At 48.8% G+C, this 19,016-nt stretch overlaps 1 protein-coding gene and 1 long non-coding RNA gene across 3 annotated transcripts in view; one reads left to right on the top strand and one right to left on the bottom strand.

Moving 5' to 3' along the window:
- LOC139187337 (uncharacterized) overlaps positions 1-16,525 on the bottom strand; it is a 28,760-nt gene extending 12,235 nt beyond the window's left edge. The window contains exon 1 of the long non-coding RNA XR_011570889.1: positions 12,304-16,525. This is a non-coding gene — a long non-coding RNA (uncharacterized lncRNA). The remainder of the gene's footprint in view (positions 1-12,303) is intronic.
- Positions 1-17,303, top strand: part of C2CD3 (C2 domain containing 3 centriole elongation regulator) — a 125,660-nt gene extending 108,357 nt beyond the window's left edge. For both annotated transcript variants that reach the window (XM_019974661.2, XM_070803880.1), the window contains 2 exons: positions 2,126-2,237; positions 16,523-17,303. In XM_019974661.2, coding sequence (XP_019830220.2) covers positions 2,126-2,237; positions 16,523-16,663 — 253 coding nt within the window. In that variant the 3' untranslated portion in view covers positions 16,664-17,303. The remainder of the gene's footprint in view (positions 1-2,125; positions 2,238-16,522) is intronic.
- The last annotated feature ends 1,713 nt before the right edge of the window (positions 17,304-19,016 follow it).

The following is a 19,016-nucleotide window of genomic DNA, read 5'->3' as shown; positions in this document are numbered from 1 at the left end:
AGGCGGATCCAGCAGAAAGTGGGCTTTTGTGTTAGGAGGACAGTGCAGAGGTGGGGATGGAAAGCAGGTTTCAGTGGGGGAAGGAACCAGTGGTAACTTTTCTCTCTCAACTGGGAAGACAGGAACAGCTGACAGTGATTGAGTACATGCTCTGTATCGGGCACCATTCTAAGCACTCTGCATGTATAACATCATTTCATCCTTAAAAGGTATTATATCCATCTAATGAAATTAAAAGACGCTTACTCTTTGGAAGGAAAGTTATGACCAACCTAGATAGCATATTCAAAAGCAGAGACATTACTTTGCCAACAAAGGTTCGTCTAGTCAAGGCTATGGTTTTTCCTGTGGTCATGTATGGATGTGAGAGTTGGACTGTGAAGAAGGCTGAGCACCGAAGAATTGATGCTTTTGAACTGTGGTGTTGGAGAAGACTCTTGAGAGTCCCTTGGACTGCAAGGAGATCCACCCAGTCCATTCTTAAGGAGATTAGCCCCGGGATTTCTTTGGAGGGAATGATGCTAAAGCTGAAACTCCAGTACTCTGGCCACCTCATGCGAAGAGTTGACTCATTAGAAAAGACTCTGATGCTGGGAGGGATTGGGGGAAAGAGGAGAAGGGGATGACAGAGAATGAGATGGCTGGATGGCATCACTGACTCGATGGATGTGAGTCTGAGTGAACTCCGGGAGTTGGTGATGGACAGGGAGGCCTGGCGTGCTGTGATCCATGGGGTTGCAAAGAGTCAGACACGACTGAGCGACTGATCTGATCTGAATAGGTGAAGGAACACGCCCAAAATGTGAACTTGCCTGAAGTTACCATCTAATGTGAGACCGATTACTGCTCGAGTAGGACTCTTAGAAAGGCAGGTGGTTGCTGGGCTGACAAGGGGAGCTTTGTGTTTCAAACACACCCTGGACACCTCACAGCAGAGCTGTTCTCCCCACAGTATCAGCTGACTCTCAGGCAGAGTCCCCAGCAGTCAGAGCAGCAACAACAGCTAGGCCCTACCTCACTGAGGTCTTGGAGGATGTCTGAGTTTAAAGGGTTCTTTTCATCATGGTCTCCAACTCCACTCCCACTCATTCTGTAGATATTTATTAAACATTTATTGTGTCCCAGGTACTATACTAGGTGACAGGAATGTAGTATGAAAAAGAGCTCATATTTGCCCTCCTCAAGTTCAAAGTCTAGCATTAGAACAGTATTAGACCAGTTTGCATCAGAACCATACTTAGCTTACTTAACAAACAAAAATGTAGACCATCAAAATAGTCCCCTCCCTCGAATTCCCTGGCAGTCCAGTGGTAAGGACTCGGTGCTTTCATTCCATGGCCCAGGTTCAATCCCTAGTCGGGGAGCTAAGATCCTGCAAGCCTCGAGGAGGGGCCAAAAAGATATTCCCCTCCCAAATTCAATCGGCACTTTGAACCAGTAGTACTGGGTCTCTCCAGAGCATACAGAGAAGTGCAAGTCCAGTACCTGCCTTCCAGAGCCCACGTCGCGATGGTGGGTCAGCTGTGCCCAATCAGAGCCATTTCTGCGTGTGAGCACAGAACGTAGGACAGGCCCTCCTTCGGCGCCGGGCACCACCTTCCAGCCTGAGGCACTGCCCTGGAGCTGCCTTCCCACTCTGACCCCGTCTGTCAGGCTCTGACCAGCAGGCCCTCAGCAAGAATCATCCAGTGCTTGCTGCCTGTCAGCCTCACGCGGGCTCTAGGGAGTTCGTGAGGTGACTGAAGGAAGTACAGTGCCTCTGCCTTTGAGAAGCTTAGTGAATACTGAGGGAAACGAATGGAGAATCATATCAGATTAAGTAAGCATTAACCTTTGTTTCAGACTGTGCTCTGGACTAGGAAGGAGGGATCATTGTGGGCTATAATTTAGAGAAGGCTTCCTGGAGAAGGTGAGATTTGAACTGACCTATAAAGTATAAACTGATCTATATCTATATCGTAACGGAGTTCACAGGGCCTCCTCAGCATAGGGAACCACTTGAGCAAAGGATTCATGGACAGGAGTAAGTTGGGTGGGGCTGGGGGCATAAAAGAGTGGTTGAGGTCAAAGGATACTGGTCAGGAGACGATTTCCAGGTATTTGTGTCCCTTAACTACCTTTACAGCCCAGAGCCCATTGTGGTCCCCAACTTCTTTCTACCTCCTCAGGAGTTGGCGGCCTCCCTGCGGATGCTCTCCATTTCCGCAGCTCTGCCACCACCAGCCACAACAGATCAGGTAAGAGGATACCCAGCCGACCTGTTTCCCGTAGAGTCATCTCTTCAGTGAAAGTGTACAGAATGCAGAATGGCCCCGGCCACACTCCTGTGTGGTCACAGTGGTTACTCTTGCACTGAGCTTATCCTGTGGGCACAGCAGTGAAGGAGCTCAGGAAAAGTGAGGAATTGCATATGTGTGAAGAGAAGGCATTGTTCGCTAAGATGACAGGTAGGAGAATTAGCACAGAAGCGGAAAAACAGGACTCAGCTAAGATACGCATATGAGTGCTTTGGAAGCCTCAGGCAGGAGATGCAAAGACCAGATTATTCATCATGCAGCCAAGTAGGCGCTTAGAACCTTGGTACAAATCCTAGCTGTCGTCTTTTCTGCCTTGGCACAGCACCTCACCTTTCTAATATCTACTTCTCGAAATCATTCAGTATTTACTGAGTACCTGTGCTGTATCAGGCACGGTGCTACGTGCTGAGTGTACAGTAGTAAATAAGGCAAATTCCCTGTCTTAATGGAGTACAAATCGTAAAGAAAAAATATTTACCAATTGTGACGAGTACTGGATGCTCTGAGAAAGAACAGGCTGTCTGAAGAGGCAGTGTTTGAGCTGAAAATGATCATGGTGGTACTGACCAGGTACCCCACACTGCTTAAGCGCTTTGTTAGCTCCTTTACTTCAGCAACCTTATGAAGTACATCCTTGTATCTCTGTTTTAAGAGGAGAAAACGGAGGCACAAAGAGGTAAAATAACTTGCTTCACACAAGTAGTGAAGTGGTAGAAACAGAACTGGAATCCAAGCATTCTGGTTTCACATTCTGTGTTTCTAACTACTGTACTCTGCTGAGGAGACACAAAGCCACTGCCTCGTGCAGCTCTTATTTTTAATTCCCCTTTTTATTATTTGGGCACCCAATTTATAAATGAAATTTTGGAGTAAATTTCTGTTGATTATACAGTCACAATGGTTAAGGTCATCTCACCTATTGTCCAGTAAAGACTTTTTTTTAATTTTTATTTTATATTGGAGAATAAATGATTTAAAATATTTCAGGTATACAGCAAATTGATTCAGTTATATATATATATATATATACACACACACACACACACATTGTTTTTCAGATTATTTTCCCATATAGGTTATTAGAGAACATTGAGTAGAGTTCCCTGTGTTATACAGTAGATCCTTGTTGATTATCTGTTTTATATTTATTAACAGTGGTGTCTATATGTTAATCCCATACTTCCAGTTTACCCCTCCCACACACACACCTTTTGTCTTTGGGAATCATAAGTTTTAAGTCTGTGAATCTATTTCTGTTTGGTAAACCAGTTCATTTGTATCATTTTTTAGATTCCACATATAAGTGATATCATATGATATTTGTCTTTGACTTAATTCACTTAGTATGATCAACTTTAGGTACATCCATGTTGCTGCAAATGGCATTGTTTCATTGTTTTCTTTGGCTGAGTAATATTCCATTGTATATGTCTACCATATCTTCTTTATCCATTTTTCTGCCATTGGACATTTAGGTTGCTTCCATGTCTTGGCTATTTTAAGTCATGCTATAGTGAACACTGTGGAGCATGTATCCTTTTGGATTATGGTTTTTCCCTTGATATAAGCCCAGGAGTGGGATTGCTGGATCATTTGGTAGCTCTGTTTTTAGTTTTTGAGGAACCTCCATACCAACTGTTCTCCTCAGTTGGTTGTACCAATTTACATTCCCTTTTCTCCACACCCTCACCAGTATTTATTATTTGTAGACTTATTGAGATCCAGTCAGTCCATCGTAAAGGAAATCAGTCCTGAATATTCATTGGAAGGACTGATGCTGAAGCTGAAACTCCAATCCTTTGGCCACCTGATGCGAAGAAACTGACTCATTTGAAAAGACCCTGATGCTGGGAAAGATTGAAGGTGGGAGGAGAAGGGGATGACAAAGGATGATATGGTTGGATGGCATCACCAACTCGATGGACATGAGTTTGAGTAAACTCCAGGAGTTGGTGATGGACAGGGAGGCCTGGTGTGCTGCAATCCATGGGGTCGCAGAGTCGGACATGACTAAGCGACTGAACTGAACCAATGATAGACGTTCTGACCAGTATAAGGTGATACCTCATTGTGGATTTGATTTTCATTTCTCTGGTAATCAGCAGTGTTGAGCATCTTTTCACGTACTTTTTGGCCTTCTATCTGTACCCTCTGAAGAAATGTCTGTTTAGATCCTCTGCATTTTTTGATTGAGGTCTTTGTATGTTTTGGAGATTAATCCCTTGTCAGTTGCTTCATTTGCAAATATTTTCTCCCATTCTGTGGGTTGTCTTTTCATATTGTTTATGGTTTCCTTTGATGTGCAAAATCTTGTAAGCTTAATTAGATCTCATTTGTTTATATTTTATTTTCATTAGGAAGTGGATGTAGAGCTTTGAAAAAAGCCATTTTAGAGAATAATACATGCTGTGAGCAAAATGTATTAGCTTATTTGTTAATTATAATAGCTAACTCCTATTTAATGCTTACTATGCACTAGACCAGAGAAGGCAATGGCACCCCACTCCAGTACTCTTGCCTGGAGAATCCCATGGATGGAGGAGCCTGGAAGGCTGCAGTCCATGGGGTCACTGAGGGTTGGACACGACTGAGCGACTTCACTTTCACTTTTCACTTTCATGCATTGGAGAAGGAAATGGCAACCCACTCCAGTGTTCTTGCCTGGAGAATCCCAGGGACGGGGGAGCCTGGTAGGCTGCCATCTATGGGGTCGCACAGAGTCGGACACGACTGAAGTGACTTAGCCTAGCCTAGCCTATGCACTAGACATTATTCTAAGCACTTACATATATAAACCGATTTAATTCTCCCAAGCACCCAACAAGAGGGGTACTATTGTTATCTCCACTTAATAGATGAGAAGACTAATACAGAACCTCCCATACAGACCTATTGTAGTTTTTATTCTATAGAAACTGAGACAAATATAAAGTTAAGTATGTTCTCACCTGCCCAGGGTCTCCTAACCAGTAAAGAAAAACACATGACTCCAAACTGTGCTTTCCATTGCACCATTTTAAAATCATGACATTTGGCTTACAGTATAGTTTTCTAGCTAATTTACCTTCTTTCTGTAGGTCTCCTTTTGCAGTTAACATTTGAACATTTTTTGTGCTCTTCCAGAGCCTACTTTGATGACAGATGGAGTCGGTCCAGAAGTATCCCGGAAACCTGGGGTATAGTCCTGCAGAGATGTCTGTTCTTTCACTGGTTTCCTTCCCCACCTCTCCCTCATCTACCCCAGCACCATTTTAAGGACACCTCATTTATTTGGCACATGGATCAGTCTTAAGTTCCCACACATCTCAGTTTTTATCAGATATGTATTCCTGTCCTAGAGGAGGAGAGGTGCCAGTCCCCACCAGGAGCTCTGCATTTCTGGGGCCTTGTTTCTACGCTGGCTCAGGTCACTGGTTCATCTCCTACTCTGCATCTCCCCTTGCATGTCCTTTGTATATACATCAGCACTTACGCCAGCGGAGCAGGGCCGTGTCCAGCACCAAGCACAAGCTTTTGAGCAAGACCACCTATGAAGTGAAATAATGAATCTCACGTAGTGATCTTGGGCAGGTGACTTGGCCTTTCTCTCTCTTTTTTTTTTTTTTGAAGTAACATCAGGCTAATATGATTCTTACCTAATAAGAGGATGATAAGAATTACCCTAGAGAAAAAAAGCAGGCACTGTTAAGTTTCCTTTCCCTCTTCCCCTCCCGGCCAGGTGGGTGAAATGTCAGTGAGTTGTGCCCTGTAGGAAGGGAAGCCTTTGAATCACTGTGTCCAAGCCAAACAGAACTGCTCTTCCTGCTTTTGTGTTTCTGCCTTCATGATGTGCCAGCTCCTGGGGACTTATTGTCTTTAATCTATTAAATATACAAAGGATGGGAGGGGAAGATGTAAGAATGTTTACTTCAGTTAAAGGGCACGTCTAGTTCTGAGAAAGATAAGTCTCACACACTTTCAGCCTTGTTTCATTGTTATTTATTTTGGGTTGCCTTGGGTCCCCGTTGCTGCGCGGTCTTTCTCTGATTCAGTGTGTAGTCTCACTGTCGTGGCTTCTCCTGTTGCAGAGAAACTCTAGTGCACACGGGCTCAGTAGTTGTGGCACAAAGGCTTAAGTTGTCCCGAGGCATGTGGAATCTTTCCAGACCAGGGATTCCTGAACTGGCAAACGGACTCAACCACTGGATGACCAGGGAAGTCTGCCTTTTTTCTTTCTTTCCCACAACAAAACTCCATTGTTTGCTGCTCTCAGAACACCTGTCTCCTCAGGACCTCATCTTGGGTCCTAGTTAGGATAGCCAGTCGTCACAGTTCACCCAGAATTGTCTCATTCAGCATTGAAAGCCCCAGGACCCAGGCAACATCAGGATGTTGGCCATCCTCACTGGTTATGAGCCTCTCACTCCTTGATGTGTTTGTAGCAGTGTATTTTCTCCATCCTATGCTCTTGGCTTCATTCCTCCTTTACACCCTGGTCTCAGCCTATTACCGTTTCTCTTCAGCATGAAGAACTTCCTTCAGAATTTCATATAGTGCAGACCTATGGGAACTGATGCTCTCAGCTTCAGTTGGCTGAAAATATATTTTACCTTCATTTTTCAAACACTTTTTTCCACTGGATATAGAATCAAACTTGAATCGTGTTTGTTTTAGCATTTTACTTATTTATTTTTGGTCACTCGAAGGATCTTAGTTCCCTGACTAGAGATTGAACCCAGGCCCTCAGCAATGAAAGCTCTGCATCCTAACCACGGGACCACCAGGCAATTCCATTTAGAACTATCCCTCCACATTCTACTGACTTCCAATGTTTCAGGTGAGAAACAACTATAATTCTCATTGTTATATGAGAATCTCATGCCTCAAATGTTATATGACCTTTACTCTTTGGCTGCTTTTAATATTTTTGTCTCTGGTTTTTAACAGTTTGACTACAACCGTTCATAGTTGTAGAGGCAGGGGATTGGATGAGGAAGAAGAGCACATAGTCTATTCATCAATATTGATGATACTTTAGTTCTTAGGTTGGGTTGTGGATTTATAGATGTTCATTTTTATTATGCTTCATAATTTACGTCTGTTACATATTCTCTGGTTTGTTACACAGTGAAAACACAAAATCATATGTAATTTAAATTTTAAGAATGATTGAATGGTGACAAAATGGAGACACCGGCTTCTTCCATAGATTTGGCTATGAATGGATCAGAAGGATAGAGTAGTGGGTGCAGTAGCATCTGAGACGGGAAGTTTGTTTTTTGTTTTTATACGAAAGCTTTTTCTGAGTACCGAGTACAGTGACCAGAAGAGAAAGAGAGAAGAGGAAGATGCTGGAGAGGGAAAAAGAATAGAGAAACTGCGCCCTGGGTTGTAGAGATTGCATGGGATCCAGAGCACGTGTGGGTTAGCCTTTTGACAAGTAGAAAACTCACCCTGCAGCAGAGCACGTGTGGGTTAGCCTTTAGACAAGTAGAAAACTCCCTGCAGCATCCATGCAGGCAAAGAAGGTGGGCACTAAAGCAGATAGGGTTAGATGTGGTAATAGAGTTTCCCATCTGATGAAAGCTTCTGTTTGCTTGTCTTCTGTTTTTGGTTAGGTTTCAGGCCCAGTCAACAGCTCAAAGTGAGAGGTAGGCAGGGGAGGGCAGGAGCCTTGTCATGTATCCCCAGCTTGAGGATTCCATCTATTTTACCTCTTCCTAAGGCCCTGAAGGCTGAAGAGCCTTTGAGAAGCTGGACTTTTCTCAAGCAGTGTCCTGGGACAGCTATACAGTAGCTCACCTGGCTTCACAAGATCTAAGGGAAGGCCTAGTCTTTCTTCCACACTGAAACAGAGTACCTGCACCCAGGAGCTTCCCAGTCTCCACTCCAGCGTTTGTGAGGCTGGCATTTCCCCTCTGTCCCCCACAGTACAGTGGATACAGGACTCTGCGTGACCTTCGGCAGATCTTCTGATCTGAGTCAGTGTCATCTGTCAGATGGGGTTATAAGGCCTGGAAGCCTGGTTGTACTGAACGGAACCAGGTGTCACACAGAGAGGATAAGGGGAGCTCTCAGCCCTCTTTCCTCATGACTGTTTGATCTTCTGGTTTTCACCTCTTCAAGAAGCAAAAGAGGGAGAAGGATGGCGGGTCTGGCAGGAACACTCCAGCAGCACATTAGAAATTATTGGGTTGGCAAAAAAAAAGTTTGTTTGGGTTTTTCCATAACATCTTGCAGAAAAAATCCAAACCTTTTCGCCCACCCGATACTTATGAATCAGTCAGGTTCTATTTCTTCTTTCTCTTCCTTCTTTGTGATAAGGTAACTCTTCACCAGGACAGCTCCCGGGTTTTATTTATAGTTACATCTGGTTCTGTTTGCTTAGTTTCCAGGGGCAAACAAATTTTATCAGATTTCCTAAAAAGGAGGTAGAGGGTGCAACAGCGTTAATGTATGTGTTGTTTTCCCCAGGCTTACGTCTTCTGCTCTTGCACATGTTTCTTTGGGAAAGTCTCAACCACTTCAGTTAATTTCAGTTACTATTACAGTTTGACTCTCGAATCCTTACTTTCAGCCTAGACTTCTCTGCCGTGCTGTAGACACATGTGGGCCCAGCAGCATCCTGAAGTCTTTTAGTTGATGTTACAAACAGTTCAGCACATCCAGAACTTGAGCCTGTTACCTTCCTTTGCACACCTGCCCCTACTGCGTGCATCCCTTATCTCAGTAGATGCGACCACCATCCTGTACTTACCCTGCCAGAGTATATGTGTCATCTTCCTTTCCTCCTCCCCTCCTCCTACTCTTTATCCCCCACACCTACAGCCAGTCTATCACTGAGGCCTGTTAATTCTGTCCCCTAAATATCGTTGAATCCGCTCACTTCTCACCATTCCATTACCTCATCCCAGTCATCTCCATAGCTGTTTATAACTAGTCTACTCATACCCACACCCTCCACTACTGTGCGTCTCCATACTGCATCTCCACTGGGCTTGCCCGCTATAATTGACTTTTACCACACTCTGCCTCCAGAGGATGGAGGGATTCTTCAAGATTGTCAAAAAAAAAAAAAAAAAAACACTTCCATATTCCTAAACCAGTTACTCAGTCCAAGTGCCCAGTTTATTTGACCTCTCAGCAGCATACGATACACTTGATCTCTCTCCTTTAAACAGTTTCTTCACTTGTTTCTAAGACATCAGTGCTTCTCGGTTCTTCTCCTCCCTTGTTGGCAGCTCCTGCTCAGCCACCTTTGCTGGTTTTCCTCATTTATTCTACTTGTGAATACAGGGGTGACCCAGGATGTGGTCTTATACTTCTCTATTTACACTTACTTTCTAGATGACCTTGTCTGATCTCAAGGCTTTGAATCCCATTTATACATTGAAGACTCATAATGACCATCTTAGCCCAGACCTGTCCTCTGACTCTAGGCTCATAGGTCTGGCTAACTATGTAGCATCTCAACTTGGATATCTAATAGGTATCTGAAGTTCAGCATACCCAAAACTCAGCTCCAGAGTATTCCTCAAATCTGTTCTTCAGTCTTCTCCATCTCAGTTAATAGCTATTCTCTCTTTCTGGTTTAGTTGTTCCTACCAAAACCCATGGAATCCTCCCTGATGCCTTGATTTCTAATCCACCAGGAAATTCTGGCTGCTCTGCCTTTAAATTCAGACCCAGCCAGTGCTCACACTCCCAGCATTACCTGGCCTAATCTGCCATCATGTCCCACCTCACTTGCCTTTCTGCTCCTGCCTTTGCCCCTGGCAACCCACTCCCCATGCAGTATCCTGTTAAGTTTTTAAGATGTTAAGTAAATCATGGGATGATTCATGTGACTCCTCCACTCAGAACCCTCCAGTAACTTAACACTGATGACTAGGAGAGCCCAAAGTGACCGGAGGACAGGCAGGCCAGAGAGTAGGAAAGTAAATAGGGCCTCAAACTTGAAATGGACATCTTTCAGCAAATTGCAAAGTCCTGAACTCTGTACACAAGTAGAGAAGGAGCTGTGGCCTCTTCCTCACCCCCACGCTTCCAAACACCCCCACACCTGCCAAAGCTTACAGTTCCCCCAGGGGATTTATCTATATATGTTCATTTCAGTTCAGTTGTTCGGAGAAGGCAATGGCACCCCACTCCAGTACTCTTGCCTGGAAAGTCCCACGGACGTAGGAGTCTGGTAGGCTGCAGTCCATGGGGTCGCTAAGAGTCGGACACGACTGAGCGACTTCACTTTCACTTTCATGCATTGGAGAAAGACATGGCAACCCACTCCAGTGTTCTTGCTTGGAGAAGCCCAGAGACGGGGGAGCCTGGTGGGCTGCCGTCTCTGGGGTCGCACAGAGTCAGACACGACTGAAGCGACTTAGCAGCAGCAGCAGCAGCAGCAGTTAAGCCATTCAGTCGTGTCCGACTCTTTGCAACCCCATAAATCGCAGCACACCAAGCCTCCCTGTCCATCACCAACTCCTAGAGTTCACTCAGACTCACGTCCATCGAATCAGTGATGCTATCCAGCCATCTCATCCTCTGTTGTCCCCTTTTCCTCCTGCCTGGATCATCCGCTGTATGTTAAGTTCCACCAACTCCGTCAAGTTCGTTTGTCTGATGTAGAAACGCTGGACCTGGTGCCAGGGACCATGTCTTCAGGGAGGGCACAGTTCCTTGAGAGGCCCTGGCCACCAAACTACTCAACTGACTTTCTCAAATGCCATTTAGCCTATATTAGTACCGAACAAAACAAAGAGAGGGAGTACAGGGAGAGGCTGACAGAGCCATCGTGAGGGGTCCTGTAGGAGGCGGAAGACAAGGCCAGGCGTACGTGTCCCCTCGAAAGCCTTCAGTTGCCCAGCCCCCTCCCACCCAGAGCTTTCAGACATCACAGGGATCGAGGTGCTCCGGGCCAGCGGGGGAGCTGAGAGCGAACCTGCTCTCGTCCTGGCTCTGCTGCTGGCCTTCTGAGGTGCCACACAGTCTGGGGAGGCAGTACGGACCTAGTTTGTAGCTGTGCCTCCTTCAAAGACTCCCACACAGTCTTGTATAGCGGTTAAGTGCATGGCCTCCAAATAAGACAGCCTAAGTTCAGAACTCAGCTTTGCCACTTTCTAGCTGTGTCACCCAGCACAAGTTACCTAACTTCTCTGTGCTTCAGTGCCTTTATCTGAGTCCTGAGGCAGCTTCTTTTCTCCCAGGAGCTCAAATAATTTTCCTGTCCCTTGGTTTCCCTTCCCCAGCCCAGAGCCATTTAAGAGAAACACTGTCTTGCTGGAGGAACCCAGCCTACCACAAGATCACCAGGCCGGATGGTGGAGTCCAAGGGAACTTCCTGGCTGACCTGCCCTTCTTGGGGCAAGAAGCCTGACCCATTTCCTCCCTCTTTCAGAGTCCCTAGCCCTCTGCAGAGCCCCAGGAGGAGACCCAAAAGTCAAAGCGTTTCTGATTAGGGCCACACAAAGCTTTAGGGAGGAGAAGAGCTCTCTGGCCAAGGGTGTACAGAAGTCAGGGGACACAGCCAAAGTTGGCTGGTGGCCGCCCTGGCCCGAGTCAGCAGGCACCGAGAGGGAGAGGGCTTGCAGGGCTGCAGACAGGTGCTCGGCTGGAGTTGCCTGAGCAGCTCTGCGGCCAGAGTCTTCCGGGAGTGTCACTTTACCTTTTCCTGCCCAGGAACCAGGACTTCTGAGTCCTTTCCCCAGGCAGGGCATGGGTTCAGAAGGCTGAGGCGTCTTGATCTAGCCCAGCTTCCTTGTGCAGATTAGGAGACTGAGGCCTGGGCTGAGGGGTAACCCAGGGCCTGTGGAATAGGTCTGTTTTCAGGGAAGCCCTCTTGGAGGAGGGGAGGGAGGCATCAGGGCGTGAGGAAAGGTGGTGAGCGCCACATGACCAGAGCTCTACAACAGGATTACAGGGGGCCCTTGGAGCATGGAGCCCCCCCATGCTGCAGCCAGGCTCGGTGGTCAGATTTAGGACTTGCCTGTCAGGGCTGGGCCCCCGGCCTGCGCATCTTGTCCTCACTTACCCCCTGCTCCGAGTTACAGCTGCTGAGTCTGCTACTTCCTGCAGCACAAGGAAGTCCTAATCTCAGCCTTCAGACGGGACTCTGGGCACCGCCCCAGGGGAGGCAGCCAGCCGAGGGGGTGAAAGGTGAACAGGCGGCGGCGGTGCTGAGCCTCACTCAACTCTGTCAGCAGCGCCATCCAAGCCGGAACCGGACGCTGTTTACTTTCAGTTTTCAGCTCTTTGGAAAGTCACTTCCGGCTCCTGAGTCAGTGTTTATGTCATATAAGGGGTCTGCTCTGGAGTAAAGAGCAACTTCAGCCCTGTTGCCGGGCCCAGGAGCTCACTGGTGGGGGGGTGGTAGGAGGGGAGCACGGCCAGTGCTGGGCTTGCCTTGGGAGGCGCCGCACCCCCTCGCACTGCGCCTTAAGTGCGGTCTGAGAGCAGCAGGTCCTGGTTCTGCTCTCCGCTCTGGTGCTACTTGGCCCTTCCCTTGAGAGGATGGCATATCGGCCCAGAGCCTTGGTCATGTCTGAATTGTATTTCAGCTTCACAGTAGACGTGGGGCAAGGAAGGGGCGTTCTCTTGGTAATGAAGGTACCAAGGTCCACTTGGTAATGAAGGTACCAGGACCCAGAGAGAGAGAGAGAGTTTTGGCCTCAAGCAAGTGAGGCCCAGTGCAGAACTGGCTGCAGCCCAGTGTTCCTTCCACTCCACCCCACCACCTCCCCTCTGAGAAGGTCCAGGGACACCCTGAAGCAGGGGTAAATAGGGGCACGTGCACCCACCACCCTCCAGGGAACATGTGGCCTATTTAGGGACATCCATCTGGGGACTGGATGGAGGGAACACAAACCCAGGGGCTTCGATCACATTTCAGACCAAAGAAGAAGGCTAGAGCATTCTGAGAAGACATTGCATCACAGGGAGTTGGCCAAACAGGAAGCCACGAACCAAGAGAAGTCCCTGGGTTACAGGGCAGCTCCTCTTGTATTATCTGTTCATCTTGATCTGTTCTCAGATGAGGAAACCAAGGCCCAGAGAAGAAGTGACTTGCCCAAAGCCACTTGGCTAAGAAGTGGTAGAGCCAGGACTAAAACCAGCTCCCTGGCCAAGGTCAGAGAACCCCAGCTCCTCACTTTGAGGAGCCCCAGGAGGCCCCGTGTTTTCCTGCCACCACGTTCCTTACTTGTTCCCTGATGCTTTATTTTCTCCCAGTGGAATTCTACCTTTGAAACTCCTTTGAGACATCTGTCTCAAACAACAGACTGAAAGGCCTATCCATGTTCATGACCTGGGTGTCTAGGTGCCCAGAAAAGAGCAGGTCTCCATATTTGGAAGTGGAAGAAGTTAATGGCAGACCTGTATAGATTGGATGGGACAGTCAGACCCCTGATGTACTGCTAGGCTTAACACACAGATCACTGGGAAGTCCAAGAGGAATATGGAACTGTAGCCCCCTCTCTCTGGGCATGTCTTCTGCTCGCCATTTCTGCAGTCAGCCAGGCCCATCCCCACTGTTTTCCCAACAAAGACATTCCATAGCTTAGCTCAAGTTGAGTCTCCACCTGGAACATCTTTTCTCATAGGCTTTATTCAGATTCCACCTTCATGTTGTTTTAAGTCCCTCTTCTGGAAAAGACCCTTGCGGGGACTTCACCCCCCATATGACATCCTCAGTCTGATGATCCTGCTTCCATGTGGGCTCCTCCTGCCTCCCCAGGAAGGCTGAGACTCCTCAAAGCACAGCCATAGTGACAGTTTCCCAGTGCCTCCAGAGCTCCAGCGAGGAATAGTTAGGGGTGTCCTACTCCAGGCAGCTTCAATTATCTGGAGAGGATACTGCCTCTTGCGGCAAATATCTCATTCATTTTTTCACTCACTCCAGAACCAGTGATGGCTCAAGCTTGAGGGGAGACAGTTGCTGATGTACCCCACAACCACAGAGATGGTTGTGGGAGCAAGCCTGGGAGCTTGCCCAGCCCCTCTAACATTGTATGTCCTGGGGTAGCAGCCCTGATGAAGAAGGAAACTTTACCGTTAGGACGATTTTAGACCCTTTGGAGGTCAACATAAGCCAAATGCTGCTGACCTTCCATAGCTCTGCCCCGCCCAGGGCACAGAGCCCAGCCCTGTCCTGTCCATCCCTGGGTCTGGGCCTTGCAGATAAGCCCGCCGCCCCCTGCAGGTTGCTGGGCCCAGGTGTGGGTCCTGGGAGGTTGCCTGTGGCTGGTTCACAGATGTGGGCCCAGCTAGCAGGTACAGGCCCTGCTCACGCTGCTCCCTCCAGTGGCATGACCTCACCCCCACCCCAGCTGTGCTGAAACCCTGTGTGTCTCAGGTACCACCTCTGTGTGAAGCTGCCCCATCCTTCCCACTGTCATGAATTTCTGTGCTCCAGGCTCTGAGCTTCATCTCTGTGGTTGTGGGGTATGTCAGCATCTGTCTCCCCTCCAGCTTGAGCCATCACTGGTTCTGGAATGAATGAAGGAAGGAGATATTTGCTGCAAGAGGCAGTCTCCTCCCCAGTTAACTGAAGTCTCTGGTCACCATGGCTTGACCCATTCACTGGTCTGGAAGCTCTCAAGCTCCCATCTCAGGCCTGTCCCAGTGGGAGACACAGCATCAGACTCCGGCCATGCCCTGCAGGAGCACTCAGTCTGGAGGGAGAGGGCCTCGGCAGTGGCTGGGTGGCTGGTCTCCCCGGCCTGAGGCATTAGGGGGTGCAGGTACCACCAGCACAGGGTGGGTTTCCTTTTTCCCCTTTTAGTCTTGGCCTGTCTGGGAGACTGGGAGCAGTACGCTCTCACCTCTGCTGAGCATGCCCAGCCACATGCTCCGTTCTGCTCTCAGTTCTCCAGCAGAGAACCTACCTATGGCCTCTCGGTGCTGAGAGCCTGTCGGGGTGTATGCCCTCCCTTGGCATTTAGAATTCCAGATTGGTAGAGACCCTTAGGGTTGCCTGACTGCCATTCCCCCTATCATATCCAGGCTGCTGTTTTAATTCTTGGAATAGTTCTCTGTCTTCCCAGCTCAACTCTAAGCTGTGGAGGTCAGGAACGGTTGGTCTCTCTCCCTCTCACAGTAGACAACAAGGTGGGGAAATGAAGGAAAGAAGGGCCACTCAGTATCACTGATGCCAGAAGCAGCTGGAGCTGGGCCTCAGCTTCCCATCAACAGAGCTACTAAGGAGCAGGGAAGTAGTCTCCAAGTAGTCTCCACCTCTAGGATCTCCACCAAGCTGGTTCTTGGTGCCTAGGGAGTGGTATAGTGTGCTTCCAGCATGTGGGGACAGGGAGGAGATACCCATCCATGGGACAGACTGCATGCTGTGAAGTCAGCCAAGTTCACCTGCCTCTTCCTCTGCCAGGCCTCCACCTCCACCCGAGGGCCTTGCTCTCCGCCACCAGCCTGGGGTGGCTTTCCTGTATCCTTCAAGCTCCTTCAGGGCAGGAACCCAACACAGAAATAAACAAAGGATTGGTTAAACAAATGGATGAGGCATAAAAGAATCCAAAGGACCACGATGCCATAACCCAAAAGCACTCACCTTAAAGGAGGAATTAATGGGACTTCCCTGGTGGTCCAGCGGCTAAGACTGTGCTCCAGTGCAGGGGCCCAGGTTCAATCCCTGGTCGGGGAACTAGACCCCACATGCTGCAACTAAAAAAAAAAAAAAAAGATCCTGCATGCTGCAACAAAGAAGACTGAAGATCCCACGTGCTGTGACTAAGACCCAGCGTAACCGAATAAATAAATAAATAATAAATATTAGAGGTGAGGGGATTAGTGATAGCCGTCAGCCCAAGACAGGGAAATGTTTGGTAGCAGGGCCGTGGGTATGTGCTTCATGTTACCTGGCAGGTCACACACAGGACACCCACATTTCAGAGGACGAATGACTTGTCTAGACTCACACAGCAAGAGAGAGACCACCCCTCCTCCAGAGGCACAGGAGGAGTCTGAGCAGCGGTTCACATCTTAGCTCTGCTACTCTGTGAGGGTGTGTATATCCTGAGTTTATTTCACCTGAACTGTCGTTTCCTCGTCCATCCATGAACTACATACCAGCCTGCAGGGTAGAGGTGAGCATTAAACACACTCAGGTGTGTAAAGTGCCTTGTGAATCAGTCAGCTATATACCAGTATTAGCCGAAGGAGCAAAAGACGAGACGAGTCAAAGTCATCTCTAGGCTGTGCCGTGTGCGCAGTGCTAACCTCGCTGACCTCTTCCTCTCCAGGACAAGAGCCAGGCCACCAGAGGATCCCTGTCCCAAAGGCCTTGTCGCCCCAGACCCAGCTCGCTGCCGCCCACCCTGCCTGAGGAAGAAACTCGCAGGATTGCACGGATATTTTCTTCCCAATTCTCCCAGAAGGACTAATACAGCCCAAAAGACTGAGGGAAGGATGACCTACCCACTCACCCTCAGCCTTGTCTGGCTTCCTTCAGGGTTGTGAGAGCCCTAAGACCACCACCAGCCTAGTCCCTGGGCACCAGTCACCCCAGACTAGAGGAGCATCCCAAACCAGGGCCGTGTCCACCTGCCAGGACTTCAGCTTCCTCCGATGGTGAGGCAAAGGCGGGACACAGTGGATTCCAATGCCCAAGTGGCGCACCATCTGTTGACGAGGGGACCCGAGCAGGCATCCTTCAGCTGGGAAACTCCTCCCAGTGTCCTCAACAGAGCCTGCTGCTGACACGAGCCTACTCTCTGCCTGAATATGATGGCCCTTTTGCCTTAAGGGTTGGGGAAGGTGGGTGGAGAGTTTGGGCACAGGCATAGCCAGGGAAATCCTAAGACCACTTCCAGTTTATTTGCTTAGGAATAAGGGTATTTTATAGATAAAATTATTTTTATGCTGTGTTGAATTAATCAGTAGGAAAGGAGGGGGAAATTACCTCCTTCGAACTTTTTATCTGATTGTCTGAAATTCTAACCATGCTTTTAACTTATTGTTTTTACCCAGCTCTGAAGTCATTGTTCCTGCCTGTGTTTGAATAAAATGATACTGGTATTTGTATTCTGTGCACAAGTGTTCACTGGGTTGGCCTCTGGAGTGTTAGGAATTTGTGCTCTAACAGCTAGAGAGAAAGCTTGACACCATACCGGCCCTTGGAGAAGCTCATCTGGAACCAGGGAGCCAGGGTCACCATGAGACCTCTGACTCCCCCAAAGATTAGGTTGGTCCAGATAGGAGTGACACCTAGTATTTCCTCTGCTGGTTCCTCAAGTCTGTCAGCCAAGTAAAGGGGTCGCATGCCACAGGCCTGCTTGAATCCCCCGTCTCTCTGGGATGAGTACATAGCTCTGGCTTAGACTGTCAGGCTCCACACATTTGAGCAGCTACCACAGACAGGGCCTGTGTGGAGAGGATTAGGAGGAGGCAGAGGGGAGGGGAGAGGAGGGCACAACATGGAGGGCCCCACTTTCCACCCCAAGCACAGGTCATCTCAATCCTCAGAGCAACTCTACAACCCACATACTGTGATTCGCATCTTAAAATTAATCTGAAGCTCAACAGAGTTACGTGACTTGCCTCTGTTCATGTACCTAGGAAGTAAGTCACCACATGAGACACCTCCAGACACATCAGAGGCTTCTGTGCCCAGGGTACGGTCAGTTAAGTGTTGTGAATTCAGGGAGTTTGGGGAGGTTGCGGGAGGGAACCATGTGGACTGGAACAGTCAAGAGAAGCCTTCCTTGAAGTCTGGGGGTAAGCCAGCAGGGCATTTGGGGCCACATGCAGCAGAGGGGAGAGCAGAGAGCGGCCTGGTTCTGCTGCTTCCTGATAGGTGCCCTCAGGCCTGACTACGCCTGTCTGAGCCTCGGTCACCTCATCTGTAAAGCAAGATAGCCAGCCCAGCTTCAGTGGGTTGCTGCAAAGCTTAAATGATGACATTTGTGAAAGTGCTTCGCCTGCACTTGGCCCTTGGTGGAAGCTCAGGAAATGTCAGCCCCACCCACTCCTCCCCCACGGACCAGTGCAAGTCAGTAGACAGGCGAGTTCACCACTAAATGTGAGACAGGCAGGACGGGCCCCAGAGGGGACCCAGAGGAAACAGGCTGCCTTCCTCATTGGTCAAGTGCCCTCAGACCAGCGTGTCCCCTTCATCTGTTCATCTGGGCCCCTAACCTTCAGGCTGCCAGCTCACCCCCTCCCCAGCGTCTCCCTCTCAGCTCACCAGCTGCCTGCCTGCCAGGAGATTTCAAGGCCCAGGTCTCCACCTGCCTTGAAGCCACAGAGAACACACAGAGGGGCCATCAGAAGTCCAGGCCTGAGGGCTTTAGCCTCAGGTGAAGAATATTCCTAAATCCTGCTCCAACTCCTGTAAATAACTCGATGGGGTCGCGTTAGGATAAGGACTCCTACCCAGGCCGAGGGCAGCCTCCAGTAACACAGAGGCACCGTGAGGGTCTGAACCCCACCTCTACTGCTACAGATACTCTTTACCAGCATCTTCTCCCCAGAAAGTGGTTGTCTTTCCCAACAACAGCTCAGAAGCACCCTGCCGAACACAGGGTGAGGGCACAAGGGACATGCTTGTTCCCACCACAGCCAGTAGAACCAGCCGCTGTCTCCCCACTGCCCGCTCAGCACCCCCCACCACAGAGCCCTGAAACTAGGTGCTGCTGATCTCACAGAGGCTGATTGATTTCAACCCATAGCAGCCAACTTTGGAACTTCTAGCACAGGCTGGATTCTGGGGAAACGGAGCCAAAGCAGACAGGGCTG

The sequence above is a fragment of the Bos indicus genome, chromosome 15 (assembly GCF_029378745.1).
Source record: "Bos indicus isolate NIAB-ARS_2022 breed Sahiwal x Tharparkar chromosome 15, NIAB-ARS_B.indTharparkar_mat_pri_1.0, whole genome shotgun sequence".
Classification (NCBI taxonomy): domain Eukaryota; kingdom Metazoa; phylum Chordata; class Mammalia; order Artiodactyla; family Bovidae; genus Bos; species Bos indicus.
Note: the sequence above shows the minus strand (reverse complement) of the source record. Positions and strands in the feature narration are given on the sequence as shown.